At 38.6% G+C, this 24,192-nt stretch overlaps 1 protein-coding gene across 1 annotated transcript in view; it reads right to left on the reverse strand.

Annotated features, from left to right (window-relative positions):
- LOC106573113 (kit ligand) overlaps nucleotides 1–24,192 on the reverse strand; it is a 56,980-nt gene that overhangs the window by 10,546 nt on the left and 22,242 nt on the right. The window contains exons 2-5 of the mRNA XM_014147823.3: nucleotides 5,624–5,731; nucleotides 4,032–4,088; nucleotides 3,689–3,841; nucleotides 2,672–2,867 (exon numbers count right to left, since the gene is read on the reverse strand). Of these exons, the coding sequence (XP_014003298.1) occupies nucleotides 2,672–2,867; nucleotides 3,689–3,841; nucleotides 4,032–4,088; nucleotides 5,624–5,731 (514 nt within the window). The remainder of the gene's footprint in view (nucleotides 1–2,671; nucleotides 2,868–3,688; nucleotides 3,842–4,031; nucleotides 4,089–5,623; nucleotides 5,732–24,192) is intronic.

Genomic DNA, 24,192 nt, shown 5'->3' on the forward strand with positions numbered 1-24,192 from the left:
AATACTCATACTAACCGCACTAACAATATTATTTGTGATGTAAATTGAGTATGTAGTCATGCTGGAAACCCTATACCCACTCCAATAGATCCACAGATGACGCAATCACACTCCACACTGCCCTCCATCGAGTTCCTGCACGACTCCAGGGCGAGGAAGCGTGCAGAAAGATCTTCGTCGACCCCTTCCACTCTGGTCACACACTATTCCAAAGAGTCAACTCTGGCAAACTGTTCAAGTAAATCACGAACAAAACCTTGCATCACCTGAACAGCTTCTTCCCCCACACCTTGGCCCTTACCGTGGCCACCTGGTACACAATGATCTTCTCACTCATGGACTTTCCACTCTGCAATTTAATCCACGGACTATCCACCCTGTACTTTTATCCTACAACTGCACATTTCACTTTCTTCTGCGCTCTGCCACCGGTTACATATATATTTCCCCCATTGCACATCATCCTGTAATTTTTTTTAATTCATACATCTCTACATGCATCCGTTATAATGTTGTTTATAGTGTTTAGTGTATTCTGTAGTTTTTAGCTTCAGTTTTATAGTGTACATACTGTATGTGGATTGTGTAAGTTCTGTGTCTATATACACTGCTGGTCAAAAGTTTTAGAACACCTACTCATTCAAGGGTTCTTCTTTATTTTTACCATTTTCTACATTGTAGAATAATAGTGAAGACATCAAAACTATGAAATAACACACGGAATCATGTAGTAACCAAAAAAGTGTTAAACAAATCAAAATACATTTTATATTTGAGATTCTTCAAATAGCCACCTTTTGCCTTGATGACAGCTTTGCACTCTTGGCATTCTCTCAACCAGCTTCACCTGGAATGCTTTCAAACATTCTTGAAGGAGTTCCCACATATGCTGAGCACTTGTTGGCTGCTTTTCCTTCACTTTGTGGTCCGACTCATCCCAATCCATCTCAATTTGGTTGAGGTCTGGGGATTGTTGAGGCCAGGTCATCTAATGCAGCACTCCATCACTCTCCTTCTTGGTAAAATAGCCCTTACACAGCCTGGAGGTGTGTTGGGTCATTGTCCTGTACACATACTGAGATCATCTGTTCATCCACACCGCGTCTCACGAAGACACGGCGGTTGGAACCAAAAATCTCCAATTTGGACTCATCACAGGACAAATTTCCACTGATGTAATGTCCATTGCTCATGTTTCTTGGCCCAAGCAAGTCTCTTCTTATTATTTGTGTCCTTTGGTAGTGGTTTCTTTGCAGCAATTCGACCAAGAAGGCCTGATTCACAGTCTCCCCTGAACAGTTGATGTTGAGATGTGTCTGTTACTTGAACTCTGTGAAGCATTTATTTGGGCTGCATTTCCTGCGGCTGGTAACTCTAATGAACTTATTCTCTGCAGCAGTGGTAACTCTGGGTCTTCCATTCCCGTGGCTGTCCTCATGAGACACAGTTTCATAATAGGGCTTGATGGTTTTTGCGACTGCACTTAATTTTTCAAATGTAACCTTTCTTTAACTAGGCAAGTCAGTTAAGAGCAAATTCTTATTTATAATGACGGCCTACACAGGCCAAACCCGGATGACACTGGGCCAATTGTGCGCTGCCCTAATCTTCCTCTGGTTCTGTGACTCAGCTGAAGGGGCGGCAGATAGCCTAGTGGTTAGAGCGTTGGGCCAGTAAATGAAAGGTTGCTGGATCGAATCCCTGAGCTGACAGGGTACAAATCTGTCGTTCTGCCTCTAAACAAGGCAGTTAGCCCACTGTTCTCCGGTAGGCCATCATTGTAAATAAAAATGTGTTCTTAATTGACTTGCCTAGTTAAATAAATAAAAATATTAGCACTAATGTCACAATGGACCTTCCAAGCACTTGGTACGTTTCATGTTTTGTCATGTGAAGAAGAGATCTAACGCAAAAAAAATATTCACAAGAGGAATCATTTAACCCTCCTGTTGTGTTCTTTTCATGTTAATTAATTCTGTTCCCAGTCCAAAATGACCGCCCCATTATAGCTGATTATAAATCCATAATAATACATATATTATCACCTAATGTTGTGTTAGATCTTTTTTATCAACTTAAATTCTTGTGAACATTACACATTTTGAACTTCTATTTATGACCTGTAGGCCTCAATGACCTGAGCTCATAAAACTCATTTATGAGTTAAAAAAAGCAGAATGTATGGATTATTTTGACAATAACAAATACTCAGATGAAACATATTGTGCTATTTATCACAGACTAGTTTGTGTCAAAGTTTAACAAGGACTCTCTCCTCACCAGTGTCATGATCAAAGATATTATCAAGAGCCTCACATACAGTATATCGTTTGGTCATTGTGCTGCCACAGAATGAATTGTGAGCAAGGCCTCAAAAAAAATGTATATACCATTTTTCAGAGAGAGAACTTGTAAATCGGTCAAATCGACAGGAACACAGCAGGAGGGTTAATGGAGAGGTACTGGTGCCCATCCACCAAAGAAGACAAATAGTCGTTTTTAATTCCGGTATATGATAACCACCACATTATATTTTAGAAGACTTAACAAGATCGAAACTGAGAGCTGACTCCTATGACCGTATCAGCATTGACCACTATCTGAATATTAGCGAATGCAACAATGATGTAAGATAATATTTACACTTAAACAAAAACACTTCAACATTTACCTGATGTGGGGTATTTTGTTGCTATTGTAGTTGCTGGTGCCTTTGTTGTTGTTGGACAGGGAGGTGGATCGCATCCTTCTGGCGAATCTCTATTCGAACGGGCCGTTTTTAGAAAATCTTCAACAAACTGAAAATAGTGTCCTGTCTGCCATTTCTCGTCTCTGTAGTGGCACTCAAAATCAGACGTGATCACCTCCTAAGGATACAAAAGGGAAATAATAATCTCAACGATGTGAAATTCAAAACATAAACATGTTAGCTTTAACTTATTCCACCCAATGGCATTCTCATATAGCGATGCAGCAAATAGTTCAAAGAACACAACTGGACAGAGATGTTTGAGGCCAAAATTAAGACATATAGGACAAGGGGGACTTAATTATCCCTATTGGATTATGAGCAAAGTTAATGAGTAATATGTTTTAACAATTTATTACATCTGCATTATCAACATATTTCTTCACTCTCATGAGACTACAAGAGATCCCCAGGTCCCTTTGTGAATACCTGATCTACCTGACAGATGATCCAGTCCTCACAAGACATTATTGCTGACAACTGACAAGATGTGACCTGATGTGGTCACTGGGATATTTGTGCTAAGAACTTTTGTAAACCTGTTTATTAATTTATTCTAGTCGCTTGTATTTCTCTATTTCATGTCAATGGGCCAGAAAGAATAGCATGAATGTATGTGTTATTGGCCAGCTCCACTAGAAGCAGCTAGGTAGTCATCCCAGTCAAAGCCTCTATCCAACAAGTCCTTTGCCAATTCAGTCTTCAATGTTTTGAAGCAGTTGACACGTGCAACTAACGCATTGCACTATGGGTGGTATGCTTATTGCGATAATTGTAATTGGTAATGACATATTGGTATCATAAATATTATATGTATGGTAATGCACTTCAAAGGTGCATTTTTGAATAGCCTTAAACATGTGTCCTCATCAAAATAAACCTGTCATAGTAGCTATCGCAGTTACATTATTAGTATTAGAACCAAAGCTCCAAACGTACCAAGTTCTTCATGTGATATCGCGTCTCTTTCAGCATTTCGATCAATATGCTGATATTATATTTGTTGGACGAAATGTTTCCAAACTTGTCTGCTAATCCTCGTAAACTGAGTTCCAAGTGGAAAACATTTAGCGTGACCCAACACATTCCACCCTGAAAAAGTAAACAATAATCAGGACATAATAATCATGGCTACTGGACAGTTTTGACATTTAAAAATTATAGTCCACCCTCTAAAAAGGTGAGGCATCACAGTCATTCGATTATATTTTCTAAGAAATACAAACATTTGAAGTTATAATAATAGTGTAATAATGCTATTGCGAAGAAAACAAAATCTTACCACTTCTTTTGGAATGTATGTCACAGGAATCTTGTAATCTTTAGGTATATTTTGTTTCTGTTCAAAAACAGACAATATCAAAACATTTTACCAGAAATGTTTGTTACCAAACTACTGATTTACATTAATGCTAATTAGTGTTGCACAGTATATCAAAACATCTGTACTTTTTTGATACTAGAACATGAACAACTGTTGTGTCTGTCATCACTTTTCCCAAATGTGTCTCATGTCGTATACTGATTGAGAGGATCAAGTCTGCCTATCAGTGCAGCCGAAGTCCCCTTAGCACGAGCGCACAGTTCATGCAACATGTTGGCTCCCCACTCATGCTGCACCGAAGTTAACACACTTGAATAATGCAACAAGGCATGTTGAAATGTTGATATTGTTAATTATTTATTGTAAAACAATGTTCATACAGGCTAGAAAACTTTACAATACAAGATGATACCGGTAGCTTCCAGCTTTGTAGGCTAACTTTCCTTGCTAGCTTACAGATGACGCTGACATCAATTCAATATCCTAGTACATGGTTTGTGATGCAAAATATGATGATTTCAAAGCTAATTGTCTCCAAAAACGTCATTAATTCACTTAATCATCTCCATCCAAAGATACTTTCCCCCTTCATCTGTCACGTCTCTTCCTCACCGAACTAAACTGACCGTGTGGGCGTATGACTCATCATGAATGACGTCATTACTGGGTTTAAAGAGACAGCGGGCACTTTATAAAAGAAGAGATTGCTACTTCTATGAACATTTTGTTGATCAGTACAATAAAATAAGTCCCAAATGGAAGGGAAACAGATTGTCTTATCTGTAGCCATATGAAAGCAGCGAAAACAAGCTCAAAACTCAATGCATGTACACACTCCTATTGAATATGCATTCACCTGTATTGTGGATAGACCGCCTAGTACATCTTGATTTCCCAGTTTATCAATAGAGATTTACTATTCAAATAAATGATTGGTAAAAACAAAGCCAAATGAATTGTATGATTTTATAATTGATTCATTAATGCAAACATAGCTGTCCCTGAAACATGTCGACATCAAATTTCAAATGTAATGATATTGAATTCAAAAGATTTCCAACTATTGAAGAGAGCAGTAGTGGAGTTTATCTGTCTGGATCAAGTGCCATTCTGTGACTTTGGCTAATACGCCTGTTTTGCTGTGGTATCGTTTTGGTATTGAGTATCATGATGGTATCGAGTATCGCGATATTAAACCTGGTATCAGTATCGAAGTAAAAATTCCGGTATCGTGACAATGCTAATGCAGGAAGTCCTACTGCATTACAATACTCATTCGGATAATAAGTGGTATTAGGAAACAATGACTGAATCTAAATGGATCAATGTATCAAAGTATAAAGTTTACAAATGAATTGTGTGCAACTGGCATTGCAACAATGTTACGACTAAGCCAAAAGGTTGATTTCGAAAGGATCCCTGGTTGAGAATAAGACTACATGCTGCCAGTAACTGGATCGAGACAGCTAAATACAATAAGAGCATTAGCCGAAGAGCTTTCATTTGCAGTTTTGGTGGCTTGAAGAAGTAAGTACGTCAGAGGACCTTACCAATAGTGAAATGCTTGTGATGTCATCTGTTACAGCATCTCCAAATTCACTTGAGTGAACTCCAAATGTGGTGCACAGCAATAAATGGACACAGATGCGTATCCAAATCTGAAAACCAAGAAAGACAAACACACAGCATCATGAGAAATGTCTACAGATAAATATTCTATTAGCGTAACTAGCTGTTGCCTACAATTGAAGAGTTTCTTTTCAGAAATGTTGGTATATTAACTTTTATTGTTTTAAAGACATTCTTAAATAGATTGGTGTGCTTTTTCACTATCTAATTATGGCATGAGGTTGTTCAATGACAGACGTACTGTATTTTTAAAAAATCTGTCACTTGATGGTTTCATTTCAGAGAGACAATCGTATTTTTTGGGGCAAAATGCTACTTTTCCACCTCACTCTCTGATAATTGTTTTATAAAGAACAGTACAAAGGATACATTTGTGACAAATATTATACTTTTTTATAATTCAATACAGTAATACGAGATTTGTATGTAAAACATTTTACATTTGAGTAATTTAGCAGATGTTCTTATCCAGAGCAACTTACAGTAAGTGCATTCATCTTTAGATAATTGGGTAAGACAACCACATATCACAGTAAAATATACAGGATACCAACATTTAATTCCAGCTAAACAATGAATATATAGCGTTTTGCAAAAAAACACATTCTCATACACATCTACAATCTATGAATAAAATATCTGATAAACAAGAATTTCGATAGAAAAAAAACATTAAAAAATGTGGATATAGCATTTTGGAAATAAATAATTTAATTAGACATAATCCACTAAAGTTAACCCTTGGCCGATCTTAGTTGATCAAAGGTAGCAACCTGACACTTAAAAAACATGCCAGGCATGAGAAGAGAAGAGCACATATCCACGCAACTTTATTTTCACCATAGTGATGATAATGTTCCCTTAGAAGTCTGTCTTCAAACACTAGGCTCTGTAAAATAGACGGTGACAGACCATTAACGCTCTAGTCCTTTCTAGACACAGCTTGCCATTATGTGGCTGTCTTCAGCTAATTGGCCCACTTCAATCTTCTGAATTGCAGCCTTGGTATCCAGACCAGGCCTTTCACTGTCTAATGACTAATGCCTGTAGTGTTTCAGGGAGGCCTGTGTGACAGTGCCTACACCTTGCCCCTGGGGCATTCCCTCGCCCCTGTCACCACTTCCACCCTTTTCCCCATGACAGTCTGAGCATGTTATGGGCAATTCCACAGTAACGGAATTACACTTTGACCCAGTATTTTCACTTTTAAATGTATGCCAAAAAAAAACATTGATTTTAAAATTTAACAAACCATAAAACTCTGAACAAGGACTACTTTTAACAATCTCCACTGAAAAATTTACAAAAAACTAATTTAGTGATATAAAGTTGCAGATGCAAACTTTGGTAATGGAATTATGGTCAAATTTCCCTCAGGTGATTATCTGTTAAATATCTGCTCCGAATTAAGATTCAACGATGTCTGCAGAAAGAATGGGGTGTCAGCTGTGACCTTGAGTTTGAAATAATCTCGGTAACACTTCATTAAGGGGTCCTTATTACAGTGCAGTTACATGTGTAAATACACTGTAACAAGTATTGTAATGAAGTTTAATACTTCAGAGTTACACTGTAATAACTGTAACTGGTGGTAATTGCAGTCTGTAATTACAGGGGTGTAACAACGAATGCTTGTTAAATGTAAAAGTTTCCAATACCATCCCAACGCACCATATTTCAGCCTGCACAAACCACGTTATAAGTGTTAGCCAATTGAAAACCGACCACCTCATTGAGACAACTCTGCAATAAAGGTCTGGAAAAAATGGGTTCAAATGGTTGACATAAAAAAATACGTTAAATCATTTAATGTTCATTTGAAAATGGGTCAGTTATTTTAACCATCGATTACATTTTTTTAGATACATTAATAAACAGTTATGGTCAAATTGTGAGAGAGTCATTCGTGCTTGCCAAATTGTAACCCTATGAAGCTTGGTTGAATAATGGTTTATAAATGCACTTAAAAATGTCATTAGACAAACTGTCGATCATGTAACCTTGAAAGGGTTTTCACTGTTGGAACATTCTCACTTTTGGATGGGATACATTGGTGCAATTATTGATTTATCCAAGGAATCATGTCAAGGTCTGCCCATCTGTGCAACATGTTCGAAATAACGGCGACACTGACTTCATGTAACAGTGTGTAAAGAACGAGATCGAGAAGGTCATTGTGCAAATTCCAGAAATGAAAGATTGCTTAAAAAAAACAAACAAGGTGTTGTATTTCAAAAATGTCAACACATGAGACAGAAAGTACATTTTTCATGCAATTTGTTTAGCTTTTTTGGATACATGAATTCTTCCTTGATGATTTAGCATAGGTAGTAAGCTAGCGTTTGCTAGTTAACTGCAGCTAGATAGCTAGCAAATGTTAGCTAGTTTTTGTTGGGCCTACCAACTAGGCTAGCTAGTTAGTTAAAGAATAGACTTTCCATGCAATCTGTTGTTTTTTTGGATAAGCTAGCATGCTAGCTAGCTAGTTTTCTAACCTTGGCTTGCTAGCTAGCTACCTAAAGTTGGCAAATATGCTATGGTTGCTAGTCACTAGCTAACGTTAGCTGGGCTCTTCCCAAGGGTATCTGTTAGCTAGTTACTTGTGTCAACACAAACACTATTGTTGCTAGCTGGATAACGTGAGAACTAGCTAAGATGCTAGTTAGGCCTGGCTAGCTATATGCATAAACTACAGAAATCATGATGATGATAACTAGGGGTAATGAATAGTGTCTATACTAAATTGTCATACATTCTACATCTTCTCTACCACAGATTCCCACAAGGTCTCAGACTCCAGGATGGGAAAATGCTAACAAGAAAGAAACAGATGAGGTCAGAGACAGAATTGTCCATTGTTACTTGTAATGTTAAAAAGGGAAGAAAAAGACAATCCCATATTTCTAAATTAGCTAGCTATCTAGGCTACTCAGCATAATTTAGGCTAAAGATTTGAGTCACCACTAGAATAGTTGTTTTTATGTTATCCTGTTGGGGCTCGGGGGCAGTATTGAGACATTTTGAAAAAAATATGTGCCCATTTTTAACTGCCTCCTACACCAACTCAGAAGCTAGGATATGCATATTCGGATAGAAAACACTCTGAATTTTCTAAAACAGTTTGAATGGTGTCTGTAAGTATAACAAAACTCATATTGCAGGCAAAAACCTGTGAAAAATAGATCCAAAAAAATGTGAATTTTGTGACTGTACTATTTAGTGTCATTGTTTTATAGATACCATAGTGAGAAAGGATTCATTTCGCAACACCTACGGCTTCCACTAGATGTCAACGATCTTTATAAAGTTGTTTGAAGCGTCTATGATAAACAGAGAGCAAATTAGAATCCAAGGAAGTTGACATGTCCTCACTTCATTTTTTTGCGCCTGCGCATAAATCTGAGAAACGTGAGTTTGTCATCATTTTTTATCTAGACATAGGATAGGTTGTGTGAAAATATTACTGATGTTTAACGTTAAAAATGGACCAAAAGATTAATGCTAAACAACATTTGACATGTTTGAACGAACATAAATAGATTATTTACTAGGTTTTTTTTACCTTTTCGGCGTGATTTTACCAGCCCCACACCACGTTTTATGGGAGCATAATGAACGCTAAGTACTTGGTGTTATTTGGACATAAATTATGAACTTTGTCAAAAGAAACCACATTTGTTCCGGACCTGGAATGCCTTCCGGACCTGGGATCCTGCCTTCTGATGGAGATAATCAAAGGTAAGGGGGTATTTACAATGTTATTATCGATTTTAGATGATGCTAACTGTATAGCATAGCCTGTTGTTCTTAGCATAGCACCCCGTTTATTGCAAAATGTGATTTCCCAGTAAAGTTATTTTGAGATCTGGCCATTCGGTAGCAATTACGAGATGATAATATATTATTCTTTGAATGACAATATTATAATTTACCAATGTTGTCGAATAGTAATTTTGTTATGTTCACCGGAAGCATTTCAGAGAAGAAAAAAATCTGAATTTCACGCTACTGTAAAATGCTGTTTTTGGATATAAATATGAACTTGATGGAACAAAAAATGCATGTATTGTATAACATAATGTCCTAGGAGTGTCATCTGATGGAGATTGACAAAGGTTAGTGCATAATTCTAGCTGGTTTCTGCTTTTGGTGACGCCTGACCTTGAATTGAAAATGGATGTTTGTACTTTTGTGGCTATGTACTGTCCTAACATAATCTAACTTTATGCTTTTGCCGTAAAGCCTCTTTGAAAATCGAACAATGTGGTTAGATTAAGGAGATGTTTATCTTTTAAATTGTGTAAAATAGTTGATGGTTTGAGAAATTGAAATTATTAGATTTTTGATGTTTTGAATTTCCAGCCTTGTTAGCAATCCCGACTCGGGGTTCATTGCTAACCTGTAGCCCCAACAGGTTATAGGCCTATATCTTTGTTTAATAAATACAAATGTTAATCATCTTGTAAGAAATGTAAGGTATTTTAACATGTTGAATAAGTAGAAGCTCATCTTTTGTTTGTAGGTATTTTCACTTGGTAATGAGTAATAAATAAGTAATTATATAGATATTGATCATAGCTCACTATAAAGTTACACTTACTTTAAATAGCTAAATCCTGTGTAACTAGCAATAGCCTTGTACTTATTCCGATATTACAGATATGTACTCCATGGTATATTACTGTGTTTATTTCCTTACTTGGATGGCGCACTCAGAAGCTGACGATTAGATTGTCAGAAAAGGTAACGTACTTTGTAGGTACATAATAAATAAAAGTAAGTACCCCTCAAGATATCCTCAATTTTAACAAGCTAAATCCGGTGTAACACATTAATTGCATTGTACTTATACAGATATTACATGTACTCTGTGGTGTACTAGTGTGTTTATCCTCCCACTTGGATAGCGCTTCCGGAAGCCTTAAAACCTCTTGAGGATACCCTAGGATAGGGGGCGCCACAGCGCATTTTGAAAAAAAATCGTTCCCATTTTCAACGGCCTACTAATCAAACTCAGAAGATAGGGCATGCATATACTTATTATATATGGATAGAAAACACTCTAAAGTTTCTAAAACTGTTTGAATGGTGTCTGTGAGTATAACAGAACTCAAATGGCAGTCAAAACCCCGAGACCGATTGAAACAAGAAGTGGAATTCTGAATTGTGGACTTGACTTCTCATCTTTCCTTATTAATCACACCGTTAAACATGGTTCAGTGAGCACTTCCTATTGCTTCCACTAGATGTCGCCAGTCCTTTCACAGTGGTTTGAGCCTTATAGAGTCAAAACTGAGTGAATGACACTAGTTTGAAATTGGTCACAGGGGATGGGCCATCACCATTATGACGCCGGCGGCCATGTCTGCCCCCACCTTTGGAAACGGTTTTAAAGGCCATGACATCATCCCCCTCGAATCTTATTGGCTCTCTTGGTGTTAGAGGCCCTGAAGATTTATTTTATACAACGTTTGACATGTTTGAACGAACCTACATGCGCGAGGATTGCTTTCATTATGAACTTCAGAGCTGCGCTTGGAGAGAGCCATAGGACGCGCTACCAACATCAGGCTAATGGAACGTGAAGTATGGACTTTTTGACCGAAAATACATCTGTTGTGGACCTGGGATGCTTTCTGATGAAGACAACTAAAGGTAGGCGATTATTGACAATATTATAGAAGATGAGATGGTTCATGGTGTTGCGTCCAAGATGGCGCCGAGCACTGTATATTAGCTCATTTTCTGAGTATCGCATCTCCTTTTATCGCAAAGTGTGATTACCCAGTAAAGTTAATTTAAAATCTGGTATGACGGGTGTTCTCAAGAGATATTCATCTATAAATGTTAGATTGACAATATACATTTAAAAAATCGTTATAGTATAGCAATTTATTGAAACGTAGCATTGTTTACCGGGACGCTTTTGAGGGGAAATTAGGTAGTCAACGTCAGACAGAGATGTAAAATGCTGTTTTTATATATAAATATGACCTTTATTGAACAAAAGAATGCATGCATTGTATAACATGATGTCCTAGGGGTGCCATCTGATGAAGTTTGTAAAAGGTTAGTGCTACATTTAGCTGTTTATTGATTAAATGTGATGCAAGTGGTTGGTCGGAAAATGGCTATGAAGCTGCTTTTTACGATGGACTCATCTAATATAATCTAATGATTTGCTTTTCCTGTAAAACCTTTTTGAAATCGGACGACGTGGGTCGATTCAGGAGAGGTGTATCTATAAAAAAAAAATATATATATTTTTTATTTTAAAAAAAAATTATGATATTTTTTTAATGCTAATTGGCGATATGATTTTTCGCTGGATTTTGATCCCGCTAACGGGATCAGATGCTCAAGAGGTTAAGCTAGGGGGCAGTATTGACACGGCTGGATAAAAAAACATACCCGATTTAATCTGGTTACCACTCCTACCCAGTAACTAGAATATGCATATACTTATTACATATGGATAGAAAACACCCTAAATTTTCTACAACTGTTTGAATGGTGTCTGTGAGTATAACAGAACTCATTTGGCAGGCAAAACCCTGAGACATTTTCTGACAGGAAGCGGATACCTGATGTGTTGTGTTACCTTTAAACCTATCCCATTGAAAAACACAGGGGCTGAGGAATATTTTGGCACTTCCTATTGCTTCCACTAGATGTCACCAGCCTTTACAAAGTGTTTTGAGTCTTCTGGAGGGAGATCTGACCGAACAAGAGCCATGGAACGATGATGGCCCATTAGACACCTGGCAGGCGAGTTCATGTTGGGTACCCTCGTTCCAATACGTTATAAAAGAGTATGCATTCGTCCACCTTGAATATTATTCATGTTCTGGTTAAAAAAGGCCCTAATGATTTATGCTATACAACGTTTGACATGTTTGAACGAACGTAAATATATTTTTTCCCCTCGTTCATGACGAGAAGTCCGGCTGGCTTAGATCATGTGCTAACAAGACGGAGATTTTTGGACATAAATTATGAGCTTTTTTGAACAAAACTACATTCGTTATGGACCTGTGATACCTGGAAGTGACATCTGATGAAGAGAATCAAAGGTAATGGATTATTTACATAGTATTTTCGATTTTAGATCTCCCCAACATGACGTCTAGTCTGTATCGCAACGCGTATTTTTCTGGGCGCAGTGCTCAGATTATTGCAAAGTGTGATTTCCCAGTAAGGTTATTTTTAAATCTGGCAAGTTGATTGCGTTCAAGAGATGTAAATCTATAATTCTTTAAATGACAATATAATATTTTACCAATGTTTTCTAATTTTAATTATTTAATTTGTGACGCTGACTTGACTGCCGGTTATTGGAGGGAAACGATTTCCTCAACATCAATGCCATAGTAAAACGCTGTTTTTGGATATAAATATGAACTTGATAGAACTAAAAATGCATGCATTGTCTAACATAATGTCCTAGGAGTGTCATCTGATGGAGATTGTAAAAGGTTAGTGCATCATTTTAGCTGGTTTTATGGTTTTGGTGACCCTGTCTTTGAATTGACAAAACATTACACACAACTCTTGTAAATATACTGTCCTAACATACTCTAAATTTATGCTTTCGCCGTAAAACCTTTTTGAAATCGTAAAACGTGGTTAGATTAAGGAGATGTTTATCTTTCAAAGGGTGTAAAATAGTTGTATGTTTGAAAAATTTGAATTTTGACATTTATTTGGATTCAAATTTGCCGCTCTTGAAATGCACCTGCTGTTGATGGAGTGCACCACGGGTGGCACGCTAGCGTCCCACCTAGCCCATAGAGGTTTTAACTTATGCCACTTTTTTACATGGAAAATGTATCTATGCCATTTCCCCAAATTATAGACTCTTAGCTTTCATTTGACACCCAATTTGATATGCTCCTATGAACTTCAGATGTTGGTGCTCATGGGTCCTTTTCGATGGAAATTCCCTTATGCAACAGACCGACCTGACCCACACCTTACCCCCTCATAGCCCAGATAGGAACTCAATATTAGGAAGGTGTTCTGAATGTTTTGAGCACTGTGTATATTATCAAGGGCCGGTTGCACCAGTTGGTTGTAAGTGGTTCATATCTCTACAGCCAACGTAAAATGCGCTCAATGCCGGACCTAAAAATTTGACGTGTGGCAACACCTGGGCGTAAGCCCTTCTAGAGGTATGACTGGGCGTAGATTGTACGCCTAGTAGAGAGCAGGCGTAGGTTTTTAAATTGGGACTATTGTCATCATGATATGCACATAAAATAATAGCAATCTATATTTTCAAAAGGATGTGAGTCTCGTGTTCATATTTCACAACCTCCACATAGTTTTTGAGTTACACCTGATTTATTCTATATTACAGCATTCTACCCTTTTCTGATCAGTGATAGATTAGCAAATAGATTAGCTACCACCACTATTTATTAGTCCAGCCAGAGATAAAATAACCAAATATATGCTACAGACGGAGATTCAGTAAAACAAAATCAAAGTTTTTGATTATCCGACAAGTCAAGGGCTTTTGGTTGGGATATAGGCTACTACGCGTGTGAAGAGCAAAATAATCAACTTGTAGCAAAGTTTTCTGACCAGTGCTAAACAAGGTAGACTAAAGATTATGATCATGAGCACTCACCTCAATATAGCTAATTGTAACCAAATATCCAAGCAGAGATTCAGTGAAAAACATTTGACATTGATTGATTTATTAAGATGAGTCCCCACACTTGTCTCAAACAATCAAAAACGGTGGTGAAATGATACACTACATGACCAAAAGTATGTGGAAACCTGCTTGTCAAACATCTCATTCCAAAATCATGGCGTTGATATGGAGTTGGTCCCCCCTTTTATGCTATAACAGCCTCCACACTTCTGGGAAGGCTTTCCACTAGATGTTGGAACATTGCTGTGGGGACTTGCTTCCATTCAGCCACAAGAGCATTGGTGAAGTCGGGCACTGATGTTGGGTGATTAGGCCTGGCTCGCAGTCGGCATTCCAATTCATCCAAAAGGTGTTCGATGGGGTTGAGGTCAGGGATCTGTGCAGACAAGTCAAGTTCTTCCACACCGATCTCAACAAACCATTTCTGTATGGACCTCGCTTTGTGCACGGGGGCATTGTTATGCTGAAACAGAAAAGGGCCTTCCCCAAATTGTTGCCATAAAGTTGGATGCACAGAACCGTCTAGAATGTCATAGTATGCTGTAGCATTAAGATCTCCCTTCACTGGAATTAAGGGGCCTAGCCCGAAACATGAAAAACCTCCCCAGACCATTATTCCTCCTCCACAAACTTTACAGCTGGCACTATGCATTGGAGCAGGTAGCGTTCTCCTGGCATCTTCCAAACCCAGATTTGTCCGTTGAACCGCCAGATGGTGAAGCATGATTCATCATTCCAGAGAATGCGTTACCACTGCACGTTTGGACAGTGATAAACTGTCACTGGTAACCCACTTCAAGATTAGGAAATGGATATAATAGCATCATACAGTGGCTTTGACATCTGGCTTTGGTTAAACTGAGAGAACACAATGGTGTCAGGGTCTTGTGAGGGATGTTATGAGGGCTACTTCAGAGACGCATTAATTGAGATTCTGTTTGTATCCAAGAAAATCAGATTGGAATGAAAAATGATCAAGACAATATAATAGTTCAGGGAACAATATTTATGACTTATGTGCTTCAGCACTCGGTAGTCCCATTCTATGAGCTTGCGTGGCCTACCACTTCTCAGCTGAGCCGTTGTTGCTCCTAGACGTTTCCACTTCACAATAACAGCACTTACAGTTGACCGGGGGAGCTCTAGTAGGGAAGAAAATGTATGAACTGAGTTCTTGGAAAGGTAGCATCCTATGACGGTGCCACGTTGAATGTCACTGAGCTCTTCAGTAAGGCCATTCTGCTGCCAATGTTTGTCTATGGAGATTGCATGGTTGTGTGCTCGATTTAATACACCAGTCAGCAACGGGTGTGGCTGAAATAGCCGAATCCACTAATTTCAAGGGTTGTCCACATACTTTTGTGTTGACCACACACGGCTATTGTTTTAAATTATTTAAAACAGTTGGATGACTTTGGGAGTTTCGGTAAGCAACAATTTGATACATGCCTTCAATTGCATTAACCTACTTTATTACAATTTTTTCGACATTCAGTGATAATCGTTCCCCCTATAATTAATTGATCCATCCAGTTGTGGTTAAGCAAACGTGCATGCATAGTGGTGGGCTTTGCGAAGTACCATGCAACGCAAAGTTTAGAAATGCCACAAGGATGGTATGAATGTGCATTGCTTATGCCGGACTTAGCAACAATTAGTCTCATTTTGATTGTTGCAACAGGTGTAAATTCTGATCCCGAAGTCGGACATAGCTACGCCCGATCTAGCATTTAAGACCAACTTATTTACGCAGATGTGCTATTAGTAAAACGCATTATCACCTGTAACCCAACCCTATAAAATGTAGACAGGCAAAAGCATGGGGTTTATACATCTGCATTTACCCATTGGACACAAACTCCTGATTGTTATTATTAACCTGTTAGGGCTAGGGGGCAGTATTGACACAGCCGGATAAAAAACGTGCCCGATTTAATCTGGTTACTACTCCTGCCCAGTAACTAGAATATGCATATAATTATTGGCTTTGGATAGAAACACCCTAAAGTTTCTAAAACTGTTTGAATGGTGTCTGTGAGTATAACAGAACTCATATGGCAGGCCAAAACCTGAGAAGATTCCATGCAGGAAGTGGCCTGTCTGACAAGATGTGTTTCATCTAGGCTGTTTTTATTGAAGATTTTGGATCTTTGCACTAACGTGACACTTCCTACGGCTCCCATAGGCTCTCAGAGCCCGGGAAAAAGCTGAACCACTTTTATCGCATTTGGCAAGTGGCCGCTCATAGTACTGTGGGCTTAGGCGCGTGGCCGAGTCGACCGAATGCTTTATTTTTTTTCGTCCGTTTACCTAAATGCAGATTCCCGGTCGGAATATTATCGCTTTTTTACGAGAAAAATGGCCTAAAAATTGATTTTAAACAGCGGTTGACATGCTTCGAAGTACGGTAATGGAATATTTCGATTTTTTTTGTCACGAATTGCGCCATGCTCGTAACCCTTATTTACCCTTTCGGATAGTGTCTTGAACGCACGAACAAAACGCCGCTGTTTGGATATAACGATGGATTATTTTGGACCAAACCAACATTTGTTATTGAAGTAGAAGTCCTGGGAGTGCATTAATAACATTTTTCTTATAGTAAATCTGACTTGGCCAGGCTATCTACTCAGAATATTGCAAAATGTGCTTTCACCGAAAAGCTATTTTAAAATCGGACATATCGAGTGCATAGAGGAGTTCTGTATCTATAATTCTTAAAATAATTGTTATGCTTTTTGTGAACGTTTATCGTGAGTAATTTAGTAAATTCACCGGCAGTGTTCGGTGGGAATGCTAGTCACATGCTAATGTAAAAAGCTGGTTTTTGATATAAATATGAACTTGATTGAACAAAACATGCATGTATTGTATAACATAATGTCCTAGGGTTGTCATCTGATGAAGATCATCAAAGGTTAGTGCTACATTTAGCTGTGGTTTGGGTTTATGTGACATTATATGCTAGCTTGAAAAATGGGTGTCTGATTATTTCTGTCTGGGTACTCTGCTGACATAATCTAATGTTTTGCTTTCGTTGTAAAGCCTTTTTGAAATCGGACAGTGTGGTTAGATTAACGAGAGTCTTATCTTTAAAATGGTGTAAAATAGTAATATGTTTGAAAAATTGAAGGTTTTGCATTTCTAAGGTTTTTGAATAACGCACCACGGGATTGCACTGGCTGTTACGTAGGTGGGACGATTTGGTGCCACCTAGCCCAGAGAGGTTAATAATTTTATCATACAGGTGAATATATAAATAATAAAAAAAAATTGTTGTTTCTATTACAAAGTATGTTAGTGCCCCTTTAAGAGCTCTGTTAGTAGCTACACCTAAGCCATGCTTGAAACTCCATGCTACACCATTTTATATATGGGGGCGGCAGGGTAGCCTAGTGGCTAGAGCGTTGGACTAGTAACCGAAAGGTTGCAGATTTGAATCCCGAGCTGACAAGGTACAAATCTGTCATTCTGCCCCTGAACAAGGCAGTTAACCCACTGTTCCTAGGCTGTCGTTGAAAATAAGAATGTTCTTAACTGACTTGCCTAGTTAAATAAAAATAAACACACGGACTCTCTCTCTCCCTTACATGCACACACGCACGAACACACACCAACCCACCCACCACAGGGATGGGTCCAAAAACAAAGATTCAAACTATGCACTTGGCGACTTCGACAGATGCAGTACAATTACAGTGTAGGAATAGCACATTTTAACTTACATTTACATGGAAGACCGTTCAGGTCTTTACGTGTAAAAATTAACATGTCAAATAACTAAATTCTATTATAGTGTGTGTGTGCTGAATTTACATACACAAGCCACCAGTACAGTCAGTGGCACTGTCAAAGCTGTCTGCAAATCGACAGGATAAAAAATGTAGCTACTGGTAGTCAACATTTTCTCAGAAATTCCATCATCCCAGAGGCAGGGGATAAAGGATAGTGGTCCTGATGCTGCTGCTGCAAGCCAACCAGCCACATCCCAAGAAGTTGCACCTGATTTATCTTTGTCAAAATACAGAATAATAATCAAGCATTTTGTCAACATCGATGACAGTTTGGAAACTGGAGGTATGCTGTCTCACTACTAACGTTACGTTGACTTCGGTTTGTAGTATGACAAAGTCACTCAAAAATATCTTTGATACAAATGTTAATAGCAACTTCTGGGGTAGCTACCTAGCTTGATAATGTTACCTAGCTAGCAACGATGCAACCAACCTGAAAACAATGATCAGAAACTACAGTCATTCTCCATATTCTTAGCAATGATTTAGGAATCCATGTGACTATTGGGCAGCCACTTAATGTTCTCCTATTTAAATCTAACTTCAGTTCATAACTTGCTAGCTAGTGAACTAAACAAGCTAGCCAGTTACCTGTTGCACCAAGCCATAGTAGCTAGCTTTCTTCATACTCTAACTAATGGCTTGACCGGAATGTTGATGTTCTTCCCTCAAAAACTGCAAAAACATAGCAAAATGACATCTGTATTAGTAGTTACTGTATCTAGTTAGTTAGCTAACAATCTACATGTCATCATCTGAATACCATCAATCAAATACTGTTTTATATATTCGGGGTATTCAGATGATGACATGTAGATTGTTAGCTAACTAACTAGATACAGTAACTACTAATACAGATGTCGTTTTGCTATGTTTTTGCAGTTTTTTGGGGAAAAGAACATTTAACTTCCATCAGCTAACTAGTTTTTTTTCTGACTAGCAGTCCCAGAGCTTGGGGAAATGTGTAGTTCATGCGGCAGGTGTGTGAGACAACTTTACCAGCATAATAGCATATTTACCAGTGAATCACTGTAACATATGAAATACAAGTGATAGTGTAATCACTATGTAAACATTTTATGTATGTGTTAATCCAGATTGGTCAATAAATTTATTTGAAATTTCAAATAGTGCTATTTGACGGGTCAAATAACCAAGACAGCTGCGAGCTGAACGGCGTTCCATACATTTACCACATTCCTTACACGTAAAACCTGTAATGCATTTGTAATGAGACCTTGCATACAATTCTGCAAACACCTCTCTAGATGTATTGTCTAAGATGCTAATTGACTCACTTGTGTGCAAGCCACAAACCGGTGCAACAGGAAGTACTGCAAAAACAGGGTAAAACATATTTCACTTCCCACCTTAAGTGGGATCCAATTCTCTTAAAATAATTGACTCATTTCAGACTCAATTAAATTAAATTCCTATTTAATAATTCATTTTTTAACATTAATTCTTGTAAAATGTTTTTTTTAGAACTATTCTAATTCCCTCAACTCTAGAGTGAGCATCAAGTCAACAAAAACACTGCCTATTTATTCTTTGAAATAAATATTGGCTAATTTGAATCCGGTGCGCACACACAAACACGCAAAACACTGCCTTTGAATTTACGCCAGATTTGTGAAAGTGATTACAGCCACAAACAGGGTCAGACTGACCAATTTAATAAGCACGGCAGGAGAGGAATAATGTTCTGGGGCAGTTTTTCATGGTTCGGGCTAGGCCCCTTAGTTCCAGTGAAGGGAAATTGTAACGTTACAGCATACAATGACAATCTAGATGATTCTGTGCATCCAACTTTGTAGCAACCATTTGGAGAAGGCCCTTTCATGTTTCAGTATGACAATGCCGCCGTTTACAAAGCGAGGTCGCTACAGAAATGGTTTGTCAAGATCATTGTGTAAGAACTTGACTGGCCTGCACAGAGCCCTGACCCATCAAACACATTTGGGATGAATTGGAACGCTGTCTGCGAGCCAGGCCTAGTCGCTCAACATCTGTGCCCGATCTCACATATGCTCTTGTGGCTGAATGGAAGCAAGTCCCAACATCTAGTGGAAAGTATTCCCAGAAGAGTGGAGGCTGTTATAGCAGCAAAGGGGGGACCAAATCCATAATAATGCCCATGATTTTGGAATGAGATGTTTGAAGAGCAGGTGTCCACAAACTTTTAGTCATGTAGTGTATGTCCAATCTATGACCTTTAAGAAATACCTTGTTATTAACAAGTATGGTTAGAAGTGGATGTTGTGCTGTCAGACTACAGACTAAAGTAAGATCAGTTCACTGGGACAGTTCCCCTGGTGATGTTACCGCTGGGATAGTTACCAATCGCTACGGGAGTCTGGCAAATAGTAGTGTAGTCCTGTCCACAGTAAAGAGAAAACAAAGCAGGACCATAAGCACTTTCCTGAGCTGTTTATGTATTTTAAGTCAAAACAGACAGTATGGTTCCAATAAGAACATAAGATACAATGTGTTCTAACATGGATGGGTATCCATAGATCGTAAAAAATATTTTTGATATCTTTGATTGTTCTGGAAATGTTCAATTGGAAACTTCATTTTTAGAAAATCATGATGAAAGTGGAGATTTTAGGCCCTTTTTAGACCTATACATGCCTCATGTAAAACCCTATGATCCATGAACCATACATAATACAGACAACATCTTGGTGTCATTATACTCCTTAGAATTGGTTAGGTTTAGTCTGACCTGTTCAAACTTTGAAATAGGTGATATCTGACAAACATACATCTTAACTGCCATTGGTAATATGTCATGCGGTGGGTGTAGCCGGTGCATGGAAGTCAGGCGCAGGAGAGCAGAGATGAGTGAACAAAGAAGCACTTTACTGAGGCAATTGTAAGAACAGAACGCAACCGTGTCACAAAAACAAATGCCCAAAGAACAAGTGAGGCAGCACAAAGTACAACAACCAAGTACAAAGTACCGGCTGCCACAAATCATGGGTACAAATAAAACCCGGCGCAAACCAGCCGGAAGCGTGCCAACCTAGACAATAAACAATACCCCACACAGACATGGAGGGAACAGAGGGCTAAATACACATAGTAATCATGAGGAGATGTAAACCAGGTGTGCGGAAAACAAGACAAAATAAATGGAAAATGAAAGGTGGAGCGGCGATGGCTAGAAGACGGGTGACGTCGACCGCCGAATGCCGCCCGAACAAGGAGAGGGACCAACTTCGGCGGAAGTCATGACATAATAGAAGAGTGACTGTGTATGTGTTCACACATGCATGTATGGAGCCAGCAGACTTGCAAGATGATGTAATGGAGTCCTGACCGACAAGCAGGCTTGATACTGACATCTCTGAATGGAGATAGACCTGGCACTCAACAAATCCACAATGTGGGACTGAAGGTGATTTCTTATAATACAGTAGAGCAGAATGTCCAGAATTTGCAACACCCTTTTCATTCCATGTGTCACTGATGAACTCTGCCTCAACTCTGCCTATTTTGTACAGGTGGAGAGGACTGCAGATGCTTTTGTCAGACGTCAGCCTCAGTCGTTTGATGGGGAGACCATCATTTGGTAGGTTTTATCTGACTTGTTCAACTTAGATATTACCTAACTGCCATTGGTAATAGCACAGTCAGTGGCTATGTGTACACAGAAATGTATGGAGCTAGCACATGGAGACATGCAAGATGTGATGAAGTCCAGACTGACAGACGGGCTTGATACTGATGTCTCTAAATGGAGAGAGACCTGGCACTCAGCATTCAAATTTAGCTAGAAACAACTTTTACTTGTATTGTCTTTTTTTAAATTATTGGATGGTGCTGTATCAGTCAATACGGGGAGGGAGAAACCCTGTGTATTCTCCACCAGGATCAGAGAACTCCTGACATGTTTGCCAAGGTACCCCCATTACCTCCAGATAAAATGTCGATAGGCACAGTATCTGTATCGTATGGGAATGACAATGAAAGGTGAAAGGTGGACATTGTTATATTAGCAGATCACTGATTCGATGGTATTATGTAAAGGGTTGTTTATTCTACATGGACCTGTTACTACATGTGGAAGCTATCAAAACAGTTAGTTTAGAATATCTACATAAATTCAGCAATTGCAAAGTATTTTGTAACAAGATACTTTCGAGAGCTGTAATTTGTATTTTCGAAATACATTTCTATAAAAAAATGTTTATAGTGGTTCACCATTTTGTGGCCCCCTTTTTATGGAGTGATTTCAGTGCCAACATAAATTGTATTAGAATTTTATAATTTATCATTTGTTTTAGGATAATGAATTTTAATATAATATTTATGAATGTTTAATGCACAATTTGAATCATTGAATTCATAAATTGAACTTGTATTTTATGATTTGAAACTGAATCAAAAATGGACTATGTCAAATTAACACATCTTCAGGTCTCAGGCAAGGTTCTCATCACATAAGCATGGATCACCAAATCACACGATTAACCTTGCTGGATCATGAGGAATTGTATTAGTGTAGCAGATGGCGACTCCTCAGCCTGAAGTGTCACCCCTTGCGCAATTGAAGAAGGCCTTTTTTAATAGCACAATGGGTTGGAATGCTTCAGGAGGGCAGTCACGTGCGTTTTCGAGCTGAATCAGGGGGAAGTGGTACTCGCTAAGCAGGCAGTGTGACGTCATTTACAATGGTGCAACTGGACTCGGATCTATAGTTGAGCTGGTTCAACTGCTGGGGTTGCTGTGTAGTGAGTTAAAGCAGTGAATGGAGCAGATGGGGTGCTGTGAAACTCACTCATCAGCCTGAAGTTTCGCTCCTAGCTCAGTTGAAGAAGGCCTTTTTCAATATCCTGACAGGTTTATGTGTGTTTGCGAGGCAGAGGTCCTGAGTTCGAGTCTTGGTATGAGCTGAATTAGGAGGATGTGGTACTTGTTAAGTAAGCAGTGTGTCATCCTTTACACTTAGATAAAGCCCATAGGGATTAGTTCAGGAAGCTAGCACAAGTCTTCAAGTCTCCAGCAAGGTTCATCAAACCATCTTGGTTACATTCCACCCCCCTTTGACCTCATACTCAAAGATCACAGCTTTAACTAAGTGTGCTAACACAGTTTTGTGACATGCAGGAGACCTGGTTAGAACACAGTCAGTCACAAGAGCAAGATTAAATAGGGAGTGGAAAGCTATCCTTTGAAGGGCTATGACACGGCATTTCATTTTTCTTCTAACGCAACCTGATCACCATAGAGGGGAAGAGAAGGCATGTCCATGCTCCAGAGAGTCTTAGCTTTGAGGAATGGGGTCATAATAGCTAGAGCCAAATTCATTGGAAGAAAATTAATTCAACATGCCACATTGGCTTCAGAAACTGCCAGAAGTTTCTGTTTACCATAGTGAGCGTTTGCGAAATGAACTAAATATAAATGTGTATGCAAAAATGGACAATTGCAAAGCGTGCAGAGTATTATTCTAATGAGCTCCACCCCAAAACAAGGTTTTGTTTAGAAGGGATATAGCTTTTGTCAAAATTGACTTTTCGTAGCAGGTTTAGGAGAACTTACACAGCAGGTTAGGAGAATTAGGTAAAGCTGTATCCCATTTAGACATGACCCCGAAACAAGGCCAATAATAATACCCAGTGTGCTTTGCAGTTCATTTTGGTATTTTCATTTTCTCACCATACGTCTGCCTGTAGTTATTGAACTCAACTTGCAGGAGACTTGTTTGTTTGGATTGAGTGGGGTGAAAACAGCTGCAGGCAAGGTTCTGACAGATGGGTGTGTCTTGGTGGTGGAAAGGACACACCCAGGAAACACCCACATCAAACCACACCCCCAAGCCAACTCATGTTTTGCTTCTGTCATGCAAGTCAAAAATCGAAGGCCAAATATGTGGGTGCAGTTCCCCTTTAACATCTTAAACCAAAATATGACTTTGTTGCAGTGCCTTCAGGAAGTCTTCACAACCATTTGTTGTGTTACAGCCTGCATTTTTTAAATGTCTAAAAACATATTTTCACTTTGTCATTGTGGGGTATTGTGTGTA

This window comes from Salmo salar, chromosome 16 (genome assembly GCF_965601325.2).
Source record: "Salmo salar chromosome 16, fSalSal1, whole genome shotgun sequence".
Lineage (NCBI taxonomy): Eukaryota > Metazoa > Chordata > Actinopteri > Salmoniformes > Salmonidae > Salmo > Salmo salar.